The sequence below is a fragment of the Gobius niger genome (assembly GCF_951799975.1).
Source record: "Gobius niger genome assembly, chromosome: 1".
Taxonomy (NCBI): Eukaryota; Metazoa; Chordata; class Actinopteri; order Gobiiformes; family Gobiidae; genus Gobius; species Gobius niger.
In genome coordinates, this window is record NC_136852.1 from 15,850,639 (window position 1) to 15,875,818 (window position 25,180).

Sequence of the window (25,180 nt, forward strand, 5' to 3'; positions counted from 1 at the left end):
GCTCGGAGGAAGACCTGTCCCCTGTATTGATCCTGACATTGGCCCCGTGGTCGCAGAAAGATTTACAGGGGAGGATTTATTTAGTTATGAGTCACAAACAAGCACAGGAAAACAGAATGAGAAATTTAGCTCATGCTTCAATTCGAGATTGTATATATGGAGACGTATAATCAGAACATAACGCATTTATGTCATTGCACATCATTTTTAATGTGGACATCATCTTTACCCTCCATAACTGTGTGCTGATGAATCTTTGTGCGACAAAGGCCCAGATCTGAACCCCCTGAAGACATTGGCAGATAAGTCGCCCGTTATCTTCCATCATCTATCACTTTATTGATTTGTCTATAAAAACAGTTAAACCTGCTGTCCGCCAGCTTTATTGCTTTCCCCCTTTTATTAGTTTGCAGTTTGGGACGTCCAAAGCTGTCTCTCCGCTGACAGAAAACTAATCATTTTCTTCAGGTGCCTGTCACCATGCTAACAGACAACACTCTGACAAGTGTTGCAATCAATTAGACGGGAGCCATCTTCATCACTGGAGGCTGCACAATAAAAGGCTGCCGCTGTTCTGTTTCAAAGTCTCACCAAATGTCGAAGGATAATAAGACAACATCAACTGCTTCTTTAAAGTCATGATGAATGCAACTCAGTGTCGGTACTGCACTTTAGCTTGTCTGTAAAAACTGCCTTCAAGTAGGTTTGCTTTGCTGGTGCCCATTGATGATCAAGTTGGTTCATCTTAAAAAGGTAAAAGGTGATGAGTTGAATGAGGGGTGTGCAAAAGGCCAATTTTCATCATAATTTCCCCGCCCTTAACCTCTTAACCCCCGCCTTAACCAAGCACATTTTCTCCAGTTTGGCTTAACCCGAATCTTAAAGCTTACAGCCAGAGAAATGCCTCATTTGAAAGCTAAGGCCTACAAAACTGATCAACACTTATCTGTTTATGTCACATTTTGTTGTGTTTTTGTCCCTCTTTTGTGGCTTGTATGCTAGACATAGGGCCTCATTTCCTAGTTATCCAGAGTGAAGTTGATTTCTGGAGATATACATTTTTTTCATGCAGTCCTTATATTTGAAGAGTTTAGTGGTGCTAGGCTAGTGCTAGGCTAGTGCATGTCTATGGTAACTGTTAGAGAAATAACAATGGTGTTCGAGAGGATAGATGAATGACAGGCAGCAGTCTGGATGTCTTATGCAGGAGAAGTTTATTTACCATCGGTGCGGGACCCGGAGACATGAACTCGAGACATTGCGCTAGTCCTACCATTCAAGTCTTTCTATGCTTCCACAGAAGAGGGATAAATACCCTCTCAGAGCGTCATACTGATACGCAAGCATTCAGTGGCAGAGAGTGGGCGCCTGAGCAGCACAGTCAAGGCTATGACAGAGATAGTACGACTGTACAGCCTGACCCAGTATGATAAATAGCGATTTAATGTTATCCTCTAACAGTAACTAGTAGCCTTGCACATGTAGTAATGCCGGCCGCAGGTAAACAAACTACTGTAGATCCGGTAACCTAGCAGATCACTCTGCCGCTGTGTAACTTACAAGCAGGAAGCTGATGCTGCTCAAATATAAGTTCTTTTAAATGCAAAATGGTTATAATTTTTTTAAATAATCAGTCAACACAGACATTTATATACGGTAGTCTGGAGTTACAAGTGATTTGCCTCAAGTGCACTGTGCTTGGGTCAGACTGTTTTTAATGCAGGCAACTAGTTACCATAGACATGCGCTAGCCTAGCACTAGCCTAGCACCACTAAACTCTATAATATAAGGACTGCATGAATTCAAAAATAAATACAATCTCAAAAAATCAACAACATTCTGGATAACTAGGAAATGAGGCCCTAAGTCAAAACTCTTGAAATATCCCTTTAAGGTGGGAAAGAGGAGATTAATGTCTGTTCCACTGTAAGATCAAAATGTTAAGACCAAAGGGTTTGCAGGAGTAAAGAAAGAGTGAAGTAGTTTGTCAAGGAGTTACTTAGTCTTTGCTCTCTCACTGTCTATTCACTGTTGTATTCACGTACATCTTAAATTGAAGTTACTCATAGAATATCCTTGACGAAAACTTGAACAAGAATGGAATTAGGATCAAGGTGAAAATAGTCATCAGACATTCGATTAAGCATAGCATGTTGTAAAAAGAGTTAACAAAGCTATGATTAACTGAATCTGACTAACACAGCTGATGGATAAAAAAGAAAAAGAAAAACTTGGCGGTTTGGGCGATTTGGAGTCTCCACACGAGATAATCCATCAATGGCTCAGACAGACCTCAGAATGAGCCAATCTATGAATTGACAATGTCTGCGTTTGTTTGTAATCATCACAACATGACGGGGGAAATACAACAGAGATGCACAGTTCCAAGTCTTTTGCGTTTACGGCCAAGCAAATTGTGGCCAGAAGCAGCAGATGCAATAAGCGCAATTTCTCGCTAACTGTTCCTCTGTCTGCGCCTGCCGCTCTCTCCCACTGATGGCGGGTGGAAAAACAGCCCACTTCTGGGGTGTGCAGCAAATTAAATTTACTGTAGTTAATAAAGTGAGTCGATGCTGCTAAATGTCAATTTCCTGACCAAGACCTTCCCCTTGGAGAATGATTAGCTAATTTGAGGCTGGGGATAAATAGCCTAATGCAGGACACACACAGATAAACGGCTACGGTTGGACCCCATGCCAAGCCCTTTTCCTGCTTTACATTTCATTGGCCTTATTATCGCCCAGGAAAATGGTTCCCCCTATGGCCTAAACATATTTTCATTTCTAATAAAAAGGCCCTTGCTGCTTGCCCCCAAACACACACACGCACTGCTCCCCCACCCCAACCTCCAACGTCTTCCTCTATTTCTTCCTCGTTTCTCCGCGCGATCCATTAAATCTCTGCTTTGCAATTGGCCGAGGCCGTTTAGCTGGTGAATTATCAATAGAGTAATTATGCAGCATGTTGGGAGCAGGGCTGGAGCTTATCACCACTGACCCCCCGGCGCGTGCTATGATATGATCCCTTCACCGCTGCCCATTGGGATAATTATGTGGTCCGGTGTGAAGCTGGATGGTGTTTTACCCTTATCAGTGGCCATTCTATTTCTGTTTTCATTGAATATTGGACATTAATGGCAGGCTAATGTCAGATACAGGTGTGCGTCTTCAGTGAAGCCCGACCCTGGTTAAATCCATTATTCAAGCTGAAATCGGCCTCTGTGTGCCGCTCGCAGGAACACACCAACACAACAACTAATCATTCTCAGGCTTTCACTGCTTTATCTTTCCCCATTTGCAGGCGAAGACAAACTTAAGTTCTTTTCCACATTTTTGGTTGAGCAAAACTGAAAATTCATTGGCTGAAGAGTCCACAGTTTTGCATTGTTTTGATACAGCAAGAACAGGAAAGAAAAATGACCATATTCAACTTCAATCAAGCCATTAAACGTGGCGTTACCGCCTCAGGCCCATAGTTGCTGTGCTAAGCATCAGCACCAAATATGCCTTACTTCCCAACAATATAGAACTGTACAACAATATCTTTTGTGCTTGAGTTAAGTTTGTATTATGTTGACACCTTTAGACCGACAGTCATGTACGTGAGGAAATAAAGAGACGAGTTGATTTCACCAAGTAAGAGAAAATGTGAAAAGAACTGGCCTCGCTGAAAGTACGAAGCTTCACATATGAAGAACTTCATTAATGCGGCGTTCCCCGCTGAGTTATTTCCAATGACAGAGCACACAGTAGCAGCTTCATGTTCAAGTTAAAAGTCATTTCTTCTCTTTTTTGCTATTTCAATGAGTCCAAAAGCACCTTGAGTGAGCAGTGTGCATTTCCTGCTGCCAAAAGACGTGCAAAACAGCTGTTCCTGCCTGACGCTGTCTTCTGAATCGAATGCAAATGTGTTAACCATCCAGAATTTATTACTTTTGAGTGCTCTTCAAACGCGACGGCAGACACAAGTTTAATTTATGATATTCCTCTAATTATGAGAGCTGTTGAAATCATTTCCCAAGCTGCTTCCTCCTTCCAAGCATCCATTATGTGTTTTTTTTTTCAGTTCACACTGCACACACACTCGCAGAGACGCCATGCTAACACACAAAAACATAACATTCAATAAGACACAGGGACGGGCTGCACAGTCGCTGCCTGTGAGCACAATTAACACAGCAAAAACAGAACATGAAAGACTCAGAAATGTTTTTTCCTTGTCTCCCTCTGCTTCATAAAAGCAATGTTTAGATTTGTCATAATCTTCAGTTTGCTTTTAATTTAGCAGTCGTCAACACAAATGGCTGCAATGCTTGCTCCACTGTGTAGTAGAAATGAGACCTCATGCAGGCCACCCACTGGCTAAACTCCCCAAACCCCGCCAAACACACACATGCTTACAGCCACAAGCCACAAGGTCAAGTCATTTAGCAGAGTTCAAAGGCCTTCAAAGCCCTCTCAGATCTATATGAACCTACAACGGCCAGCCAACGATGAGAGAAAAGAAGACTTTCTACGGTGCATGTACTTAGTGTGTGCGTGCGTGCGCTGAGAATGTACATGGATGCATGTTACACAGCGTCTTTATTGGCACATATGCCCAGCATCACTCAGCCTCCACATCGCAATCCAAAACTGGCCCGTCTGCTGTGCGAAAGGGACCTTTGACCCCAGCGCAGCCGCAACTTGACATGACACCCATTAGCAGCTGGAACCGAGGGGGAATCTGGCTTACCCACTCAGGCCAGACACAAGGTCAAGCAGAGGTCACACTTGGACTAGGTGCTAACTCGCCAACTCCCTCACAGCCAATCACACAATTGAAAGCTTTTCTCCATTTCCACTATACATCACAGAGAGGAACAATTAGCGAGAGCAAGTTTGGACCGGCGTGTTTTGGTTGTCGTGCCTCCATCTGTGAGAAGGTGGAGACGAAGGAGGGAGACACAGATAAGGGACTGAAAGGAGTGGAATATTTGGGCTTTAACAAAGTGCAGAATGAGGCAATGATGGATGAAAAAACAGCTGAAGGGATAGGTCAAAGGAAAAAAATGAAGGTTATAAAAGTTGTGGAGCTAAGAACAATGAAAGCAAGAAGATAGCGATAGGAGGGGGGAAAAAAAAGAATCGAGACTCGCAGAGAAGACAGAGCCACAGCCGCGCTTCACATCAAGCTGGCTCTAATTAGCAGGTGTGCTCTCAGGCACTGGCTCGCACTCTGGCTAGGAGAGATGTATTTTTCTGCCTTTTATACACATGTATTTATGAAGTGGTAGGAGATCTGAGGGCCCTTAGCATAACAGCCTTTTATTGTTTAAATGTGGACTGCTCGGCCCCGTGTGCTTAAGTGATTTAGGAACCTCACAACTCCGGTATAAGAAAAATCATAAACGCTGAGACAAACCATGTGGGTGGACTGTAAAAGGCGCTGAGGAAAAGGCCGACAAAAAGCAGAGCCACATTCCACCACTAAAGGGAAACTACACTTAATTAAACACCAAGACACAACTGGAAAAGTGCCCTGTAAAAAACACCGCGCTATTAGTCCCCTTTCGGTGGAGTAAAGTTATCTTATGACAGAACAGAAGCTCGTCTCATGGAGAAGTTTTTAAAAAATCATTTTTATGAGCTGCTGTCAAGGTGAACAAAGAGAAGGAGAAACAAATCCAAGAGAGTTCAAGTAATTCACAGAAAGAGAAGCACTTCACTTAAAAAGCCCATCCACTACAATACATCTGTCGCTTCTCATAATCCCCGTGGCCCGTGTACCGAATTAGACAGAACCGATAAAGAATAAATGGCCTTTAACCAATCATCATCGGTAGATACCAGAGCCCTAAAGGGTTTTGTTAAGTACATACCTACACCGTCTTACAGGCATGTAATAGGAATCTGCCAGAATCCCTTTCTGAGTTTATCCCCGTCATATTGTAAAGCAGTGAGATCAACTATATGCTTTAGGAACGACAGCTGGAGAAACAAAAAACTATGCCAAATCAATATCCATGTTGTTAGAAGGCAGACGATTGGGTGTATTGAGTTCAGAAAAGGGGGGAAAATACTAAATTTAACAAATGTACTGTAACTTCTGGCTTTGTACTTAACTATTGCTATGTCAATAATCTGGTTTCAGCAATATACTTTGACAACATTTTGAATAACGGCTATTCCTGGTCTTTAAATTAATCAAAGCACTGAGACCTGTGTTTAAACAGTCAAAGACGTGTGTCATCCAGTTTGTCATCCAATCAGGCGGCTATTGGCAACAAACCCTGAAGGTGATCCATCTATCTCCACTTCTTTTGGCCTTGAACTCAGTTAAAAAACTCAGAACAAAGAAAAAGAGACAAATCTTTAAAAAACATGCACACATTGAGAAAGTGTTTCATTACTTTCAGGATTGTCATTGTTTTAGTGTCGGCGCATATGATCCTTCTTTATTCCTCTTCCTCTGTCATTTTTCTCTTCCACAAATAAATTACTCATTGTGTAATGGAAACCATATGTGAGTATCTGCACAGGTCCGGATGGTTTCTTTGAATTACTTAAGTGAATTGACAAGTGCAGTCAGCGATTCTATTACGGTGCAATTTGCTCACAAGTTTTCCAAGTGACAGAAAATAAATCACAAGGATTACTGACAAATCGATTCACGTGGCATTACTCAGGACAAGTAAACGTAGGGACCCAAAACCATAATTCAGTATCTCAGCAGCAAAACAAATGCTGTCAAAATCTGAATTTAGTCATTTGCTACTAATTGCTAGCTAACAGCATTATCCCAAAGCAAAGACAAAAATAAAATGATATACACTCTAGGTCTCCCATAGAATAATGGAGTCCATATGGCCAGAGCAAAAGTACAAGGGGTATTCTCTTGACTGAGCCGTGTCCATCCTCGCTTAGGAAAGGTCTCTATGGACTGGCTCAAAACCTGGCCACTGAATCATATGTACTACAGAAACATACCCCTCCCTCACTCTGTGTGAAGCATGTTTAAGAGTAGAAAGGAGAGATGTGGACAGACGGCAGTGTTCAACTTGTGCATAAATTAGGACCAAAAGCTGTTAATTAAAAGAAGGGAATGACGTCTACTAAAATACAACTGTTAATCAGCTACTTAGAGATGACCTCTAAGAGCACGGGGATTTTTCTAGGATCCACTGTCCTGCTGGGTAAGACACAGGGTACAGACTGCCCCCGACCCAAACCCTACCGTTTCAACAACCCCCCCCCCCCCTCACTCCACCCAGAGCATTATTAGACCCCAGGCTCCGCTGTGGCTCCAAACAGCTCAATGACGGCACACGGGCCTGCCAATTAGAAATAATTAGACAGTCATTTCAGTGGCAAGTCTTTTTAAGTGCATATATAACGATGCAATGATGCTTATTAGCTGGCCTGAGCCTGGCGAGGACCGCGGCCTCAAACGCTTTGGTGCTGGAGAAAATAATTATGCTAGTGATCACAAAGTGAGCAGCACATCTCTGTACTTCACCTCCACGCGTTTCAAAAATCCACTTCATTAGCTCCGCTAATTAATCGTCCATTAATTGCAGGAAAAGCCCAGTTTACCTCCCTTCGTTTCTAATTATCATCTTATAAATAGTTATGGTTCTAATTAATGTGTTCATTAGGCAGGATATTTCTCTCAAAGCCTCGCTGGGAGCCAAAGGTCCAGCTCGGCTCTCTCTGAAGCCTAACCAGCCAGAAGGTGAGGCCATCCTGCCTGCATTTGCTTTTATTTTACTACATTCAACCTCCTAATTGGCATTTAAAACCCAATTTGGAAGAACTTCAAGAAGCTTAAACAGAAAAGAGACCGAGAGAAGGCAGGAGAACGTGTGAAAAGGATACATTTGGTGTTCATTTTCCTCTGCCAGAGCTAGAAGCCTCTCTGCCTCAGCCTGTCTCTTGGTGCAGCCAGACAAATATGGCTTTTCTCGTACAAAGTTAGCAGCACAATTTAAAAAAAAAAGATATGTTTGAATGTTTTCTATTTGTCTTTGGCATTACAGCACATTTATTTGCTAAACTGTACTAGTGTCTAATACAGAGTAACAGTAGGATAGTTAAGATCATCAAACAGACGATTTACTTCTTTGGTAGCATGTCCAAGATAAAACTATCACGAAAACATATGCCTGAAATGGAAAAGCAAGTAAAAAGTAAACCAAAAAACGATACAATGACCCGAGATGTACCACATGAAGAGCTGTTAGTTTAATTCTAAATATACATTTTACATCCAGTTCACATATAATTATAATTATTACAAGTGCGGCTTCAACAATTACTTTTGAACGCCGCCTTGATCATACATAGACTTTATTGTAATATACCATTTCAATCATTACTGACAAGGGCAGTGCAATAATTGAATTGTGATTAAATCCATGGTCAAAGTCAATTATCAGCATAGGGATTTGCAGTCTCCTGTGGCAGTAATAGTAATGTTTGGAGTATATATTTTGAGGAATAAAACGCAAATTATTTTATATTAAATGGAAATAACTTTATTTCTAGAGCGCCTTTCACAGACATGGTCACAAAGCACTTTACATGGGGCAATTTACATTCACTCCACTTTAGGGCAGACTGACACAAGCGAGGCTGCACACATCTGCATCAATGGACACCACCATCATTCATTCACTCACACGTCATTCGTCCTTGCCTATTGTATATGTTTTTAGTGGTACGGGACATTGGAGCACTTAGAGGAAACACATACATACATGGGGAGAACATGCAGACCCCACACATAAAGGCCCCGCCCGCCCCAATGTCAGCCCAATAGTGCTGGGGAGGAAAGCTGTTCAGCTTTAAAGATGAGCTTTATTTGAATGGTCTATTCTAGACAATTAGAAAGGCTAATCGAATCTAATCTAATCAAATCACACAAATCATATTAGTGAAAGCAACATTTATTTGATTTTAATGTTAAACAATTAAATTATATTGATAACAATCATGAGCCTAATATAAACATTATTTTTATTTGTTGTATATCATTTGGATGGTGTGAAAAACATGCTAAGTGTGTCTAGACTCATTTTCAGACAATTGGACTAACCTGACGGTGAGTGTGGAGGGAATTATGAGGTGCGTGTGCGTTGTGTGCCGTTTAAACACACAGCAGCTGAACCCAGGGGACAGGGCTGTGTGCTGGGAGCCTGCAGAATGGAGCTGCTCTGGGCTGGAGGGCGAGAGGGGCAGCCTGGCAGGGTGAGGGTGAGGGGGGGTTTCCTCTGGCATTACAGAGGAACAGTGCTCGCGGCGAGCCGGGGATGAAAGAGCCTGTCTGTGTCAGTCACTTATTCCCCCCTTTGGTAAATAAAGGTTTCTGACAACAAAGCCGAGCAGCGCTTGACTGGCCTTTACAGCAGATAAATAAAAAAGACAACACAGAAAAGAGTAAGAGTGTGGAGAAGGCAAAGAGAGGAGAAGAAGAACAAACACACTCAGATCTCACCACTGGAAGCATGTTGATTTTTATGGACTAGAGAAGATGCTGCAAAACAAAACCAGGTCATCTTTCAGTTTGAATCAGCATTTGACCTGTCCACTAATCCGAAAAGGAAAGTAAACATGACAGTAGACCCTTCATGAATCAACAAGTTGGAAGGGTCAGGAAAAACAAACGGTAAAATAATGTAAAGAGTTCAACAAGATCACTGTGATTTCCCAGTAAAAATCTACACACATCTGACAGCAACACTAGATTGATCTCCAGATTATCACGACATCTTTCAGAAATAATTCTATACTAATGCAACAAACAATTTACATTCAAATTTCACTTGACATGTGAAACTCATTCCCACATGAGACATGGGCACCCAACTGTACCTGCAGTAGCACAAAGACATCATGTATCTACTCACACAGAAATGTATTATTGCACAATCAGAGCATTTCCATCTGGTCACCTATCAGGGGAAATGCAGAAGCGATGTGGTTTACTCATAGTAACCGCAATGCACTACGCACACCTGTCTCCAGAATGCTCCTCTGACCTTCCGCCTCCTGTTCCCAAGGCTCCCGGACGACCTTGCAAGCAGTCTATGTCACTATGAAAAGCCATCTAGCAGATGAACGACACCTCATTCATACGAAGGAAAATTGCTCTCTGGAATAAATACCATTGCACTCCCTCAGACTGCTATGAAGAGTTATGATTCGGGAAATCTGGTTTCAAAATTGAGAAGTTATTCATATTCTTAAACTGTCAATACAGACTTACTCAAGGCAGGCTTAGACACTTCACATACCGCCTGTGTGAATATAGCAGCCTCGCTTACGTCAGTATACCCCAGGGCAGCTGTGGCTCCAATAGTAGCTTACCACCACTGAGTGTGGAGTGAATAAATAATGACTATATTGTAGCACTTAGAGAAAGTAGTGACAGTTTAAGAATGCTCCTGTCATGGTGACGTGTAAACAGGCAGCAAACTCCTTCTCTCTTCGTACAGCTGCATTTTTTGCCCTTTGTGGTTTCTGTGTTCCACATTGTTTTACTGGATACTTTTGTACGTCTTTTCCGTGTTTTTGTGGGGTTTTTAGCTTTTTAAAAAGCTAGCTTATCAGCATTTGAGACCTCCAAATTTCTTCTTCTGAGACACTGAAGAGGCACAAAGAGCCTCTACACCTGCAGCGCAGTGGAGGCGTCACAAGAGGTGCTACAGGGAACAAAAAAAGGACAAATGAGGAGGTATCCGGGCGAGACTCACAGCTAAGACACAGCTGCCTTCTATTGTTCTGGCTATGGTCGTTCACTGGAGAATAAAACAGATTAACTGCTAAGATCTTCCCAGAAGATGATTAAAGACTGTTGTGGGGTGGAGGGAGCAGCACAGGAGGAAAAGAAAGGAGGAGGTGGAGCTGACTCGTGCAGGACACCACGCTCTGAAACAGGGACAAACCCCGGAGGTGCTGCACCGTTTCAGAGGATCAGAGGAGACTGAAGGCAGCCAGCCAGGTTTCGTCCAAGAGCAACGGTTTTCCCAGCCTCCAAAAACATGCTGGTCAGGTTGACCCACAATGGCGACGCGGCTCAGGACTAACACCTCAACACTATTTCATTATATGCTTGTACAATGACAAATAAAGCACTTACTTAGTAGTATATGCCTCAACATGTATTCTATGGACAATGGAAACAGCCCTTCGCACTTAATATGTCTTTAGAATCACAGTAATAACCGTCTCTCGAGTGTACAGCCTACAGGAAAGAGACTGCAGAGTCTAAGGGCCAGGTTCAGCAGACTGAACAGCTTATCTACCAAGCGGTCAGGAAACTGAATTCTTCAAACCACAAACCTCTCAAACAATATCATTTCAATTTCTCAGTGATTTAACAATAACAATTATCTCCATCTTCAATTAGTTGCAAAGACTTGAGACTGAATGCTAAAGGCTGAAACTTCTATGGAGAAGCAGCAAATACTGAAGCTCCTCGTGACATGACAGCAACCCGAGCTGCTAGCCAGGCTAAAACCTGACGATAGCACTCTGCCCTTGCTAACTCAACACGTTGCTGAAATATTAATAAGAAAAATGTTTGTGTATGCCCTGCAGAATATGCCGCTGCTCACCGGGCTGCATAGAACTTCACAGACACCGCTGAAAGACCTGGGTTCTTTTAATATCGTCCAACATTGCCTGTAACGCTACCTGCTAAATGAGTAGAAAGCTGACAGGATGACTGATTGAGCCACACACACTTAACCCCTGCTGCGGTGCACTGTTTTTCGCCGCTCACCTGAAGACGTGCCTGTGATCCGGCTGTGATGAGAGCTCTTTGTTGAACTGGGTACAGCTCAGATCACCGTGCGCTGCTCTTGCCCCAGTGGACCGAGTGGTGACGCCCCCCCGCGAACACGCATGCACACAAATCCGCACAGATCCGCACAAACCACACGTGCTCCCAGTGCCAGCGCGCGTACTACCCAGAGCATTTGTGCACACAGAGACGCGGCCTGGTGTGCCTGCTCACATCAAAGAGAATAAACATTAATGGCAAATAGGTAATCTGCTCCTCTTGTCTGTTTTACATCTCAGGGCAAGATTGACTGCCTCTGGGGGACATGGCATTGCTTCGATTGGGATCCGGAAAATGTGCAGAAAGAAAGGACAGCATGAAGTGGAATAAATGGTAAACACATGATGGAGCCTTATTCTTATTTTGAGCATCTATTTATTATTTATTTATACATAACAGATTGGAGAGATGGTAATAATATTCCTTCCGTTCAAACCTTGGGGGTCTACAAAGGTCCTAATCTTGTACTTGTTCAGTTTTTGGATGTACATAATCTCATCTTTTTGTGAATAATGTCCCTATCTTCTCTCTCCTCGTTTCTCCCTTTGGACTCTCCTATCCATTTCCACATCTTTTGGCTGTTCTACTTTATCCACCGGCCCAGGCTCATCACATCCACACTTGCGCTTCCATTCACTTGTAACTTCTTGTTTTCTCGCTCTTTCTTCGGAGTGGTCAGGGTGCTCTGTCTCTCTCTTAGCGCTGCTCTTTTCATATTCTGGGGGTGAAGCTGGGTTAGCGTGATGGGGATGGTGGCGGCACGCAGCTCCTCATATCCTTACCGTGTATCAATCATGAAGTCCTGTCCACTCAATCCTCCTCTGATCCATCAGCCTCCCTCTCTGCTCGCTCCGCCGGCCTCATTCACACATCGCTGACTAATAGCTGCACACTACGTTCAAGCATACAACTCCAGCTGAGGCAGAGACAGTGCACTGACCACACACAGAGATCAGGATATTAAGATGTTAATTGGACATTATCAGCTGTTTTGTTTGCACAGTTGCAAACCTTTTAAAATATGTAACCAGATTGAAGACGGCTTTATAGAGCATACTTGTTAATAAAGGGTTTTTTAAAGCAGTACTAAGTAACTCATGCCCCGAGAGGCCATAAGCACCACTGCAGGTGTCGTAGCATGTTACGTTTTTGTAATTAATTGCCTGTGAGAGTAAAAACTACGCAGACAGAAAAGACAAAGGGAGAGTGGGATATTGTAAATCCAATTCCTCAATGGAGATAATTTTTTTCGCTGTAAATATTGTTTAAGTGGCGCTAGCCCACAGTTAGCTTTGTCCGTTAGCCTGTTAGCTTCTTCTTCGTGATTCCATGTGTGTGTGTTGGGCCTCCGGGTTGGAGCAGGGAAAGCTGCAAGCGTTGTTTTCTGGCCAGAGACACCAGGGGAAGAATACAAGTGTTAATCATCCCATTAACATTTGTAGTACCCCCAGAGGGACTACAAAAAGGATTTATTAATGTTAACAAGTTATTTAGTGCTGCTTTAAATGTTTAAATGTTTAAGTGTTTATTTTCCAGTAGTCATGTTTGATGTAGTTGTAGCATTGCCATAGTGATATAACCCGTTTTAAAGCACAGATGAAGATTTTCAACTATTAAATGAGATAAAGTGCAGACATTATGAGAGGTTAACCATCAAGAGTGGCCAGTCAATAGTTAAGTAAAATATCCTGAACAAATACTCCAAATCCGACACCAACATCATACCGGTGCAAGTCGTCCACCAAGCTGACATTACTAAAATCTGACTTAGTGGATCACTTTACATCAACCCTACATCATAAACACACACAACAATCTGCAGCACCAAGCGCCAGTACAGCCCACCTGCTCATTGCTTAAAGCTAAGCCGATTACACAACGCAGCCCCCTAATCACAGAGTAGCATTTGTAAACACCAATGTCGTCCACTGTACAGCTAAATCTTCCAAATCCCTTGCACCTTTCATCTTACACCACATCAGCAGTGCCATTTGTGACGGATGTTTTAATCACTGTTGCCGCTGTACAAATATACCGCTGAGAGTAGGCAGAAAACATGCAATATCTGTGGGAGCAAATTCTCAAAAATAAATCTGTTTTGCACACACATTGTTGCTGTTTAAACCCTATAGTTGTTTAGGGTTTATGTGTCACGGTGTCTTTTTCACTCTTAAACCTCTAATGGAGATATTAAAACACATTTGCTTTAGTAATTAAAATGATCTCAGCTCTTCCCCCTAGCCATACGAGTAAACAAAAGGCGTCCTGTGCATATTTTAAACCGGGCTTTTCTTCATTTGTGTGTTGGAGCATGTGTGCGTGAGAGGGATTTAGCTGAACCACAGTTTACTAGTTCATTAACACCAGATTAGTGATGCTAATGACAGGGGCCGCCAAACGTATTCTGCTTTATGTTTCTGAAAGAGATATCTGATCATTGTGGCGCTGTGCTGTGAAAGTGTGAGCCTTTACAAAGCAATGCAAAGCAGTGTGTGTAACTGAATACACACAATTTGAATCTCTCTATGAAATGATAAACCATTACTAAACACAAATATGCAGATTTAGTAAGCATAACACAATTTCTTATGACCACCGCCACTTAATATCCATCCATCCATTCATCCATTTTCTTCCACTTTATCCGGGACCGGGTTGCGCAGGCAGCAGTTTGAGCACAGATGCCCAGATTTCCCTATCAACACGCACTTCCTCTAGACTTATCCACTTAATAATATAAATTTTCATTTTTTGTTCATCAAGAAAAACGTATTTTGTCCTCAAGACAAAAGGGGGCAGATACAATGCATATAGGTTCAAAGCTAGCTGTGTCATCAATATGTATTTTTGTAATTAATAATGACTTAACTATAAACTCTTCAAGTTTCGAATTCAGTACATGGAATGTTACGAGTTTGCATATAGTCCAGATAATGATTACCCATTATTAATTTAGCTGACAATTATGTCAATAATAAATAAATTACCATTAAACTGATAAATTAAAATAGTTGATGTGATCCGATCTTTTATGCCTAATCATTGTATACTGCATTGCAAAATAGGAGACAACAGACTACAAAATGGGAAAGCTTAAAGACATATTATATAATAAACCTAGAATATAAAGGCTGCAACCTCAAATTCCCAAACACTTTATCCCTACAATTACCTAATAAGCATTTCCTGATACTCAGGTCAACAAAACATTAAAATGTTCATCAGATCGTCATCCTAGTTTGTGGACCTGTTCACTGACAATGGCAATAAAACCGATTCTGATTCTATTCTAATTCTGAAACATCATAATAAAACAAAACAAATAAAATTGGAGAGAGATTTTTTTCGAACATTATCGCTGAGAGAAGTGCATATGTGTAATACCTTCTCTCTCGGCTGCGTGACCTGTGTGACCGATGGCTTCTTCCTTTATCCCTGTCTGCACTGCGGCTCCGCCTCCTCCGCGATGAACTGTGAGATGAACTGCTGCTGGACCGTCTTCTCCGCCTGCAACACCCAGAACAAGAGCACCGTGTTTACCGAGTTTAGCCGTATACAGTGACAAAAACGATATTACCATGGAAACAATTGTACAAAAGGAGTATTACTGAACAAATACCAGACTGTGTTATAGAGATTACCCCATACATCATTTGCATTCTAAACAGGTCCCTCAAAGTTCTGTACTGAGTGTCAAAAACATATAATAACAATACAAACTTGCCACTCATTCGGCTTCTGTTGTCATGCTGTGACATCACTCACATTCCCTCTACACTATAGAGTATCTATACTGTAGAGTCTACTTCTACCCTATCGATACAGACGGTAACGTGTCATACAAAGGGCGTGGCCTAGCCAAGAGGGAAGTTGTTATGGGAATCACAAATGTTTTTTTTTCACTCTATGAAGCAGTTTTCTGGCCATCTATAAACATATTTATCACACACAAAGAAAGTCAAGTCAAAATCGGGTTATAATAAATGTTTTCTCACAACAGATTATCCAGTAGAAGTATAAAAAGTGCATGTAGCATGAAGTTAACATCATGGTCAGCCGCTACATTGGCGCATTGAGTTGCCTTGTGTACGAAATGCACGGTATAAATAAAGTTGCTTTGCCTTACATGTTTATAGGCTGTTGAAACTTTGCTCCTCTCCATGTCTCTGTACCTTCTATCTATTTAGTAGAAGAAGAAATTCATCATCCAGCACATGTTAAAGTAGTTTTAGAGTAATGAGTGACGGTGGTCACAATTCCTTAATGGGGTTCAAAGCTGGTTAATATTTAGTCTTATTTGAAGATGCTGTAGAGCCAGGCAGGATGCCTCATAGCTCCACCACAGGAGCCTTTTGGTGTAGCATGGATTTCGATCAAATTCAATAAAGTTTACAAATCAATGTGGGTAGAGTGCACAAAGAAACATGCAAAGGGGTGCATAGTGTAGCGGGATTAAGCAGGCATCGCCCAATGATCAAACCCGGGAGCAAACTGTGTCATAACAACACAGAATCAGGACCAAACCATGCTTTTGTTCTCGGCTGGGTTTGCCAAAAAATGTGTCAATCTCAGTCAGATGGAAGACTTCAGTGATTTTGCGATCAATCCTATTGTGTCTTTTTGCAATACGGATATTGCATCACCTAAGATTGTGATATATTTTTTGTGATATATTGTACAGGCCACGCTCATAGGATTTAGATGGAAGTGTGGAGTCAGTTCTCGTGTAGTCCTATATAAGTCCTGGTTCAGTCATTCCATTCACAGTCAACAAACTCCATCAAATTGGGTGCTGCTCTTTACAGATAAGAAATCAGCAGGCTATTTTCACAAAGAATTGGCTCTTTGGATGCAAAATGTTGAAAACCTCTGACATGTGCATTAGACAATCTCTATTCTAAAAGCTTTGGGCTTATAAATGAAGTGTGGAAATAAATTCAGAGATGTTATGGGTTGTAAAAGTGAGGGCCTGGACAGACTACTCCCATTTAACACTTCTAGTGCTCACCTCCTGTCCCTCTCCCGGTCCCTGTCCCTCTCCCGGTCCCTGTCCCGGTCTCTGGAGCGGCTCCTGCGGGCCGACCTCTTGCTGCGGCTGGTCACTTTGCTGCGGCTGCGGGAGGAGGAGGACGAGGATGAGGAGGAACGGCGACGCTGTTTTTTCTTCCGTCTGCTCCGACTGTCATCCTCACTGTCTGACGAGCGGCGACCCATGGTGCCGGAGTACTGTGGGTCTCTGAGGCAATACAATAAACATTATTTAAAGAAGCTTTCATGTCTTATTCCCATACTGTGACCTTAAAACACTATTTCACTTTCCATGTCCATAATACTCATCATCGGAGTTGATACTGTGACCACACATATGTTACTGTTTGTGACTTACAGAAGAAATAGCCTGTTTTTGCCATGTTTTTTGCCTAGCACCGTGGCTAGCTCCCAAAGCTAATGCTGAACAGAGTGTTTCATTTGCATCTACTGCGCGGGTTCAGTTCTGCCTCATCCTTCACGAACATCACCTCCAGCCATCAAAAGCGCGATGCAACTACGTTTTTAATATTTGATCAAAAAGTAACAGTGTCTAGTGCTCACCTTCCAAAACGCTGTTGAGAGCCACAACATGCTCTGCTGACAAGACTTTACTAGTCAAGCGAGAAACATCGATAGAGTCCAGGCATTACAATCACACACAGAGCAGTCGATCGATCACTGATGGAGTTGCGCGTAAACTGGGCAGCACGAGGGTTGGAATTTGTGACGGCATTGCAATTAAAATTGTCTACTTTGATTAGACATGAAGCTTAACACACACTCTGATTCAGAATTTTATAATAATATCCCATCATACTTTGTTTACAATTTTGCTGTAGGTCAACAGGCTATAAACAAGGTCCAGGCTACTTTTAAATTTAGATTCTTTAAAAAAAAAAAAAAAAAACTGACGTGGTCGGAAAAACAATGTCAATCACAATATCAAACATTATAAAGAATGTTTAATCAATCTCAAAAACCTTCAACCAGCAGTTCGATAGCCATTAGAAAACTAACTTTTGAACACTTGCATAATATGCCTAAAATATCCGATTGACAATCGCATGCAACAATTAATGGAATATGTATTCATTAAGATTAGAATAAACACATGTAGGGCTGAAGCAAAAGCAAAAAGCATGCCCACAGGCTGTCAACTTCTTACTTCGTAAATTATAGGCTATAGCAAATTAAATAGCCTGTAACATTCATCATAACCATTGTTCGAATAGAAGAGAAGATATTTAGAAATAATAATAGCAACAATAATAATAAGCCTACTTTATTAATAATAATAAGGTTTATAGGCCTTATCTAATCAGCTGCAATGAGGCTTTGAAATGTGTAAGAGAAACAGAGTGAGTAAGGTTGAATATTATGTAGCCTAGCTTAAGATAAAATGTTGGAGCCCATACATGAAAACGCAATCCTTAAACTCATCTTGTCATCTTCCAGACAACAACCGCTTGTCTTTATTGCTATAATTCTTTGGCTGTGTTTGTTCTATTATGATCCACTTTCCGGCTGGCTGCTGATATTTTTGCATTAGGCCTCGGCTTAACTGAGGAGGAAATGTGTTGGTGAGCGGTAGAAATAAAACATTATTGACAAGCAACAATTGTCCATTGATAATTCATGCACTTCATTTCAATAATAATAATAATAATAATAATAATAATAATAATAATAATAATAATAATAATAATAATAATAATAATAATAATAATAATAATAATAATAGTTATTATCATTATAATGTGCTTGTTTTGTATGCATATAGTCTTGTAATAGGCACGTTTAACACGGCCAAAGCAAAATGTCCACGCCGTGCACGAGTGGGGCCGGTGCCAAGTGGCCTATGCTGATGCGCACTTCTCCAAAGCTGCGCGCGACTTCTCTTAGCATCCCGTCTCCACGGCTCACTGTCCCGTGTCATCGTCGTGTCTTCCCTAACCCCCGAATCACAGAGAGATACTGAGGAACTACTCTTCAAAACATGTGCTCCCCTTTCGTGTCATTTTCCCATTTTAAGCCCCACCCCTGCAGAGTGAGAGACGGTCGAAGAGAGGGAGAAAATAGAGATCCATGGCCATCTCTCTGGTGTTTAGAAAACGAACTCAGGACAATAGCAGCGAATGAGCGCTTAATTCAATTAATTAGTCCCTCTTGTCAATCCCGGATTAATGACCAATAGCGGCGACGCTGCGTAAAGCTTGTTTAAAGCTCTCTCTCTCCGTCCCTCTCTCACTCCTATCAGCGGAGGGGAAGGGGGGGCTCATCCCGGCATCCTGAGGGGAGGTAATTTGCACGGATCAAGGGGGCAAGGCACCGCAAAGTATAAATACTGTGACTTCAATAGAGGATCACCAGCAGGTTCCCAACTCCGCATCCAAAGGAGGAGGAAGATATTACTTTATGTGTTTTACCAATCTCCGGGGTTGGCAGCAGCATCACCTAACCTCCTCGCCTTATTTCTGAAGGGTCGACTTTAAAACGAACCACGCTATTGATGTCTTAAAGGTAGTCGAGAAGAAAACAGGGAGGAGAGTGGTGAGTGTGTCTTCTTTCTAACGAGGAGGTAAAGCAGTAATGGAAGAGCTCACCGCTTTCGTGTCCAAGTCTTTCGAACAGAAAGTGAAGGAAAAGAAGGAGGTGATAACCTACAGGGAGGTGCTGGAGACCGGCTCGGCGCGCGCAGGGAGCAGGGAGTCTTTAACAGTTGAGCCTGGGAGTCGAGAAGACGCGATAGTTGGAGCAGTTGTCAGTCGTAACGTTGCGCTCTCACCGGGAAGAGAAACGGACATGCTCGGCCCGGAAAGAATCAGGGACTCGGGGAGCCCTAAACTCATAGACGGTAAGGCTTCTGTTATTGCAACGTTCATATTGCAACGTGCATGCTCGAAACTTGTTTTGTTTTGGTTTGAGGTGTGTTATAAAACACACATGCACATCACAGTTTTCTAAATACGTGGATACTCGAGACACATTTTGAGAACAACCCTAAAATCGAGGCTAGTTAATTTTACAAATTTAAAATCTAATATTTTTTTCAGTTTTTGTCTTTTTCTGCCAGTTATAATTAGTTTGAATATCGATATCATCAACCAAACATAAAAACCTGTAAAATATCACACCATTGTTAAGAAAATACACCAGCTAATTTTGTTTGTTTTTTGACGCATGACAATAAGAAAACAAGACCCTTAATTGTGCGTAAAATGCCACGGCCTATTTCTTTGAGCTATTACAGTAGCAAATCATTACAATTGCTTTTTAGAATTTTGATATTTAATAATAGTTGGAAGGTTATGTTTTTATTTTTAAATAAAAGTCCACAAATGAAAGATGCACGAAAGAACAGATCAATGCACATGAAACGTGGAAACCAGTTTGTCTGGTACACGTCTGCTTTCAGGTGTGATGGACGGAATACAAATCTGGAGAATACACTGTACAAAATTGTACACATGTTCTTATTTTTAGCTCGGTTACAGATATATAAATGACTATATCGAGTGATTTAAAAATATGGTGTTCGTTGTATTTTGGATTTGGATTTTGGACAAACACAATAATATTGTAAAACATTATATCCTTAAGTGGCGCAGGTTCACATGTCCGCAGGCGTTGCTTTTTTGTGCGTAATGATCCACATTTTCAGTAACCTGACAGGGTAAATTGTGAGTGCAAAAAACGAGCAGCGTGGTTTAAAAAGCGATCGGCGGTTGTGAGGCATCCAGTGTGCACAGCCTTACATATTTATAAGCGGTTAATAATTAAAGAGCTTTATGTAGCTCGACAAAACATCCGACGTCTGATAGCTGTGTGATATTTGAGGGATGTGAGGGCATGTCCCCTCACACTTTCTTGCTTTGTATCGGCTTATGTATTGCATTTAACGCACAACAGTGGATACATCGTCAAATTACGCACAGTATGGGTGATGCTGAACGTGGAAAATCCTTCTTTCCAAACCTGTGCGCATTTGCATATTTTGATGTTTACCTTTTTCCACGCAGGCAACACGGACGTCAAGGACAGGAAAGAGGACTCGAAACCCATCGAGGACGAGGCACAGACAAAAATCAAACAGAGAAGGAGTCGGACTAACTTCACTTTGGAGCAGCTAAACGAACTAGAGCGACTGTTCGACGAAACGCACTACCCGGACGCGTTCATGCGGGAGGAGCTGAGCCAACGACTAGGACTATCAGAGGCCCGAGTTCAGGTAGGTCTAACTCCGCGCAAAACCAATGAAAATATTAATGTTGTTAAGAAGGCCATTCAGTTTGCTGTTTGCATTTAGGCTATGCGGCAAGCGCGTGCGATCATTTAACTGTGTCTTTAGTTTTCTCATCATTAGGCCTCTATTTTATTTATTTCCATGAATTGTTTACCATTAATTGTAGAGTGTGTTGTATTTATGTGTGTATACTATTCACTTATTTATTCAGTACTGTGTGGCAGTTTCTGTTTGGCATTTTTGCATAAATGTACTGTTAAACTGGAGACGTGTTTTTATTTTGAAGTAAACTATGCTAGAATTTTTCAAAGTTGATGCAGCCTAAAACTCCTGACAGAGACTGTTTATTTTCGATTGGCATATTCTCAATAATAGACGTGTCACGAGAGCCGTTGTGATCTTGTTTTTTTTTTAATGTTTTTTTTTATTGATTTTTTTTATATATAAATATACAAATCCACCGAAACAAATACGCACACAACGGGCTGGATTCGCTTTCCGGGTATGATGTTAAGGAGGAATGTGTTAGTCAGGTCTGTTATCGTTGGACCATCTGCTCAGAAACCCAGTAAGGATGGGAGTCAGGGGGTCGTACAGCGGCATGATGGCACCAAGAATTATCACCAAATGTGTCTCTTACGCACATTTAGCCATTCCGGCGTTCGGTGTTTTACGCACGAAGCATGTGTCCGAGAAACTCAATGCGGTTAATTTGAAGCAATAACTAATGCAGGGCCTATAAGTTTTCAACACTCAATCGACCCACACACCCCTCACAAAGAGTTGAAAACAGGGCTCCGCGGGTCTCAAACTGGAATGTCCCCCAAAAAGCGTATTGTGTCCCATGAGCTGGGGGATTTGCATAAATTATAGTTTTATTTTCAATCTAAATCAAAAGCATCTCTCTCTCTCTCTCTCTCTCTCTCCCTCTCTCTCACTCTCCCACTCTCTCTCTCTTGGACGTACAGCAATATATGCCACCATTTACCAGTTGCACACAAGGGCATTGCGTTTATTTTTTAATTCAACCTCAATCAATAACAGATTGGGCTTTTATTATAGTCATAAATTATAGCTGAAGGCATGCACAAAAGGACTTCCGATTGACATAATGTTGTGGTCAATAAATGAAGCCAGTTGACAGACAAATCGATATGATATTTCAATCCACTGTGCGCGCTGATCTAATGTAAAGAGAGAGTGGATTGACATGTTGCATTGTAGACTAATTCGGCTCAAGCTTTGTCTCTGAATTTCAAAGGAGATTATCATAGCCATACGTCGTTTAATCTCGGTTCCAAGGCGTTTTGCTGTGAAATTGACGCTTGTCGATTTTTTTTTTTTAACACAAGTGACTCGTTTGAAGCAGTTGCGTTTCTGCGCGCGGCACGTGTTATGGCGGTGATTAGACACAACTGCGAGGCATTTAAACGTTTCACCGACATGGATTTTCAGCTGATAAGGGTAATTAATTTCAGCGGTCATTTAATGAGAGAGAATGGGAAGAGGACGGGGGAGTTGCCCTGCAGATCGCCTTGCTCTGATGTCCCAAACCGTAATAGCTTTGCTGCTATTCGATATCTGAGAGTCCATTCAACTCTTCGGGGACACAAATCTATAGAAAGATGAAACCAACGCTGACAAGGTTATTTATTATAGGCCGATAGCCCAGCACATCTCAACAAGGGGGGCTCTTTTCACCCAACAAGAATTTCATGTAACCTGTTTGTAGCTCTATCTGCTGCCTCCCTGACACCGACTCGACGCAGCCCCCGTGCTCCCTAGTTGTAACACATAGACTAAATGTAATAATTAAAATCCGGGTTAAGCATCATCATTAATGTTTCAGCGCTCCTTGGGGATATTATTTTTCCGCGGTTGTTGTCACTTGGAGAAGAATTACACGTGGCCTCACAAGCAGCTGCCAATCAGTGCAGACTCTAATTAATTTGTGTCCCTGCAGGTTTGGTTCCAGAACAGAAGAGCCAAATGCAGAAAGCAGGAGAACCAGCTTCATAAAGGTACGCCTGGCACAATATAGTTATGACATAAAGAAGACGCACGTGTCTCATCTTTATGCACACTTAGAATTAGGGTTACATTAAATTAATGGTTTTAGTAAATTACCGTCAAACTATGGACTTGTTGCATGACTGTTGTGTAGTTTGCAGTAAAAAATGTGGGTAAAAAGACAATGACAACAAGTTATTTTTTTTTATTTTTTTTACAGGAGTCCTGATTGGAGCCGCGAATCAGTTTGAAGCATGTCGTGTAGCACCATATGTCAACGTGGGGGCTTTGCGGATGCCATTCCAACAGGCAAGTTCTTTTGAAGCGTCTAGTCTTATAACCATACCAGTCCCCTGACTGTTGTCTTGGCACTGCCTGTGCCCAAGTGCTATGCAGAAACTCCAGCTCTAATAGGGCAACAAAAGTCTATTTAATAACCCATATAGGCAATCACTGATGAGGGAAGCAACAAAAGATTTTTCAATATGGATTTAGAAATAGTGCTGAAAGTATTTTTGTCTTCTGTCTTGCGCAGGTGTTAAATGAACTTGAACCACTGTCTTTAGAAGACAGGCCTGTTTAAAGATCAATAAAAGGGCAATATATAGAAAATGTGTAGGACCATCCACAAAGCCACTGCAAAGTTAACGCGTCTTCTCCCCCTTCTCTCCCCATCCGTGCGTCTCGTCCTGTAGGATAGTCATTGCAACGTGCCACCCTTCTCCTTTCAGGTGCAGGCGCAACTGCAGCTGGACAGTGCCGTGGCCCACGCGCAGCACCACCTGCACTCTCACCTGGCAGCGCATGCGCCATACATGATGTTCCCCGCGCCACCGTTTGGACTGCCCTTGGCCACACTCGCAGAGTCGGCCTCTGCGGCCTCCGTTGTGGCAGCTGCCGCCGCCGCCAAGAACACAAGCAAGAACTCAAGTATCGCGGACCTGAGGCTCAAGGCAAAAAAGCACGCAGCCGCGCTGGGACTGTGACGACACTGACCGCAATTCAGATTCTACAAGGACATGAGAGAATTATCCAAGGACCATATTTATGTTTTCTTTTGTAATGAAGGACAGTGGTAATATGTATAAATATAGGCTATTTATGAGACAAAACAAAGAATCAGACTGTAGCCTCAGATGTGAAATAATTGTTGGAACATGTGGTCCTATGAGGCCCACATGTCCCGGTAGGGCCGGGACAGCCCAAGGAGAACTCAAGCAGCTGGACGATGGGCTCTTTGTCAAACAAGCGAACCATTCTGCACTTGTTTTCTTTAAACATTGTTATTAGTGTTTTATTGGATCGATATAGAGGCTGGCCTCGTCCTATTTCAATAACATTGACATCTCTGTGACTTTACAGAGAGGGAAAATGCAGTGGTCCAAATGTTTGCGTTGGCCAACTAAAATGCAGTGTGTGGTATGGCTGACGCAGTGTGGTTTTGTTTTCTTCGAGCACTTCTGAAAAGATCAGCGCAGGCCTTCGGTCAGAGCAACTCCTTCCACCAGGTTGCTCAAGATATTATTCCCTTCCAGGCCCCATGGTCGAACGCAGATTGTGTGCGCACCGGTACGGGCACGTGTAAAATATGTTTATACACACAAAAACATACATTATTTTTATTATTTAGTGACTTCAAACGCCTCGTGGGACTGTTCGATTTATTTCTGTTCCTGTGTATTAACGATCATGTGGTTTCTGAGTGTAATTTGATGTTTTTTATAAAACAGTGGAAGTGAACTTGAGGCACGATTTCCTGAGGAAAATTCATCTCACTGTTTTTGTCCATTTTTCTGTGAAACGTGAATCCACCAAAACAAACTGTTTTCTTTCCTGTAATAAATTAAACTACGTTTCTTAATTATTATTATTATTATTATTATTATTATTATTATTATTATTATTATTATTATTATTATTATTATTATTATTATTATTATTATTATTATTATTAGTGTGTCTCGTTGAGAGTCATGGGTTAATAATTTAAGCTGTAGATGTCGGGCTTTTGATAACGTCACAGAGTGACAGGCCCGTTTAGTGAGGAACATGGCTCTCTTGCTGCTCCGCTT

The 25,180-nt window shown here is 41.9% G+C and overlaps 2 protein-coding genes across 3 annotated transcripts in view; one reads left to right on the forward strand and one right to left on the reverse strand.

Annotated features, from left to right (window-relative positions):
- The window catches only part of rsrc1 (arginine/serine-rich coiled-coil 1), a 116,598-nt gene extending 99,105 nt beyond the window's left edge, over positions 1-17,493 (reverse strand). The window contains exons 1-3 of the mRNA XM_079556273.1: positions 17,417-17,493; positions 16,833-17,060; positions 15,209-15,331 (exon numbers count right to left, since the gene is read on the reverse strand). Coding sequence (XP_079412399.1) covers positions 15,209-15,331; positions 16,833-17,038 — 329 coding nt within the window. The 5' untranslated portion in view covers positions 17,039-17,060; positions 17,417-17,493. The remainder of the gene's footprint in view (positions 1-15,208; positions 15,332-16,832; positions 17,061-17,416) is intronic.
- A 1,470-nt stretch (positions 17,494-18,963) lies between these two features.
- On the forward strand, positions 18,964-24,939 carry shox2 (shox homeobox 2). Of its 2 annotated transcripts, none has more exons than XM_079557972.1 (5): positions 18,964-19,709; positions 20,875-21,083; positions 23,062-23,119; positions 23,329-23,417; positions 23,804-24,939. In XM_079557972.1, the coding sequence occupies exons 1-5, from the start codon at positions 19,445-19,447 to the stop codon at positions 24,092-24,094; spliced, it is 912 nt and encodes a 303-aa protein (XP_079414098.1). In that variant the 5' UTR covers positions 18,964-19,444; the 3' UTR covers positions 24,095-24,939. The 2 variants fall into 2 exon arrangements, with proteins under 2 accessions (XP_079414098.1, XP_079414099.1); XM_079557973.1 differs by having other exon boundaries at positions 23,840-24,939.
- Positions 24,940-25,180: the final 241 nt, after the last annotated feature.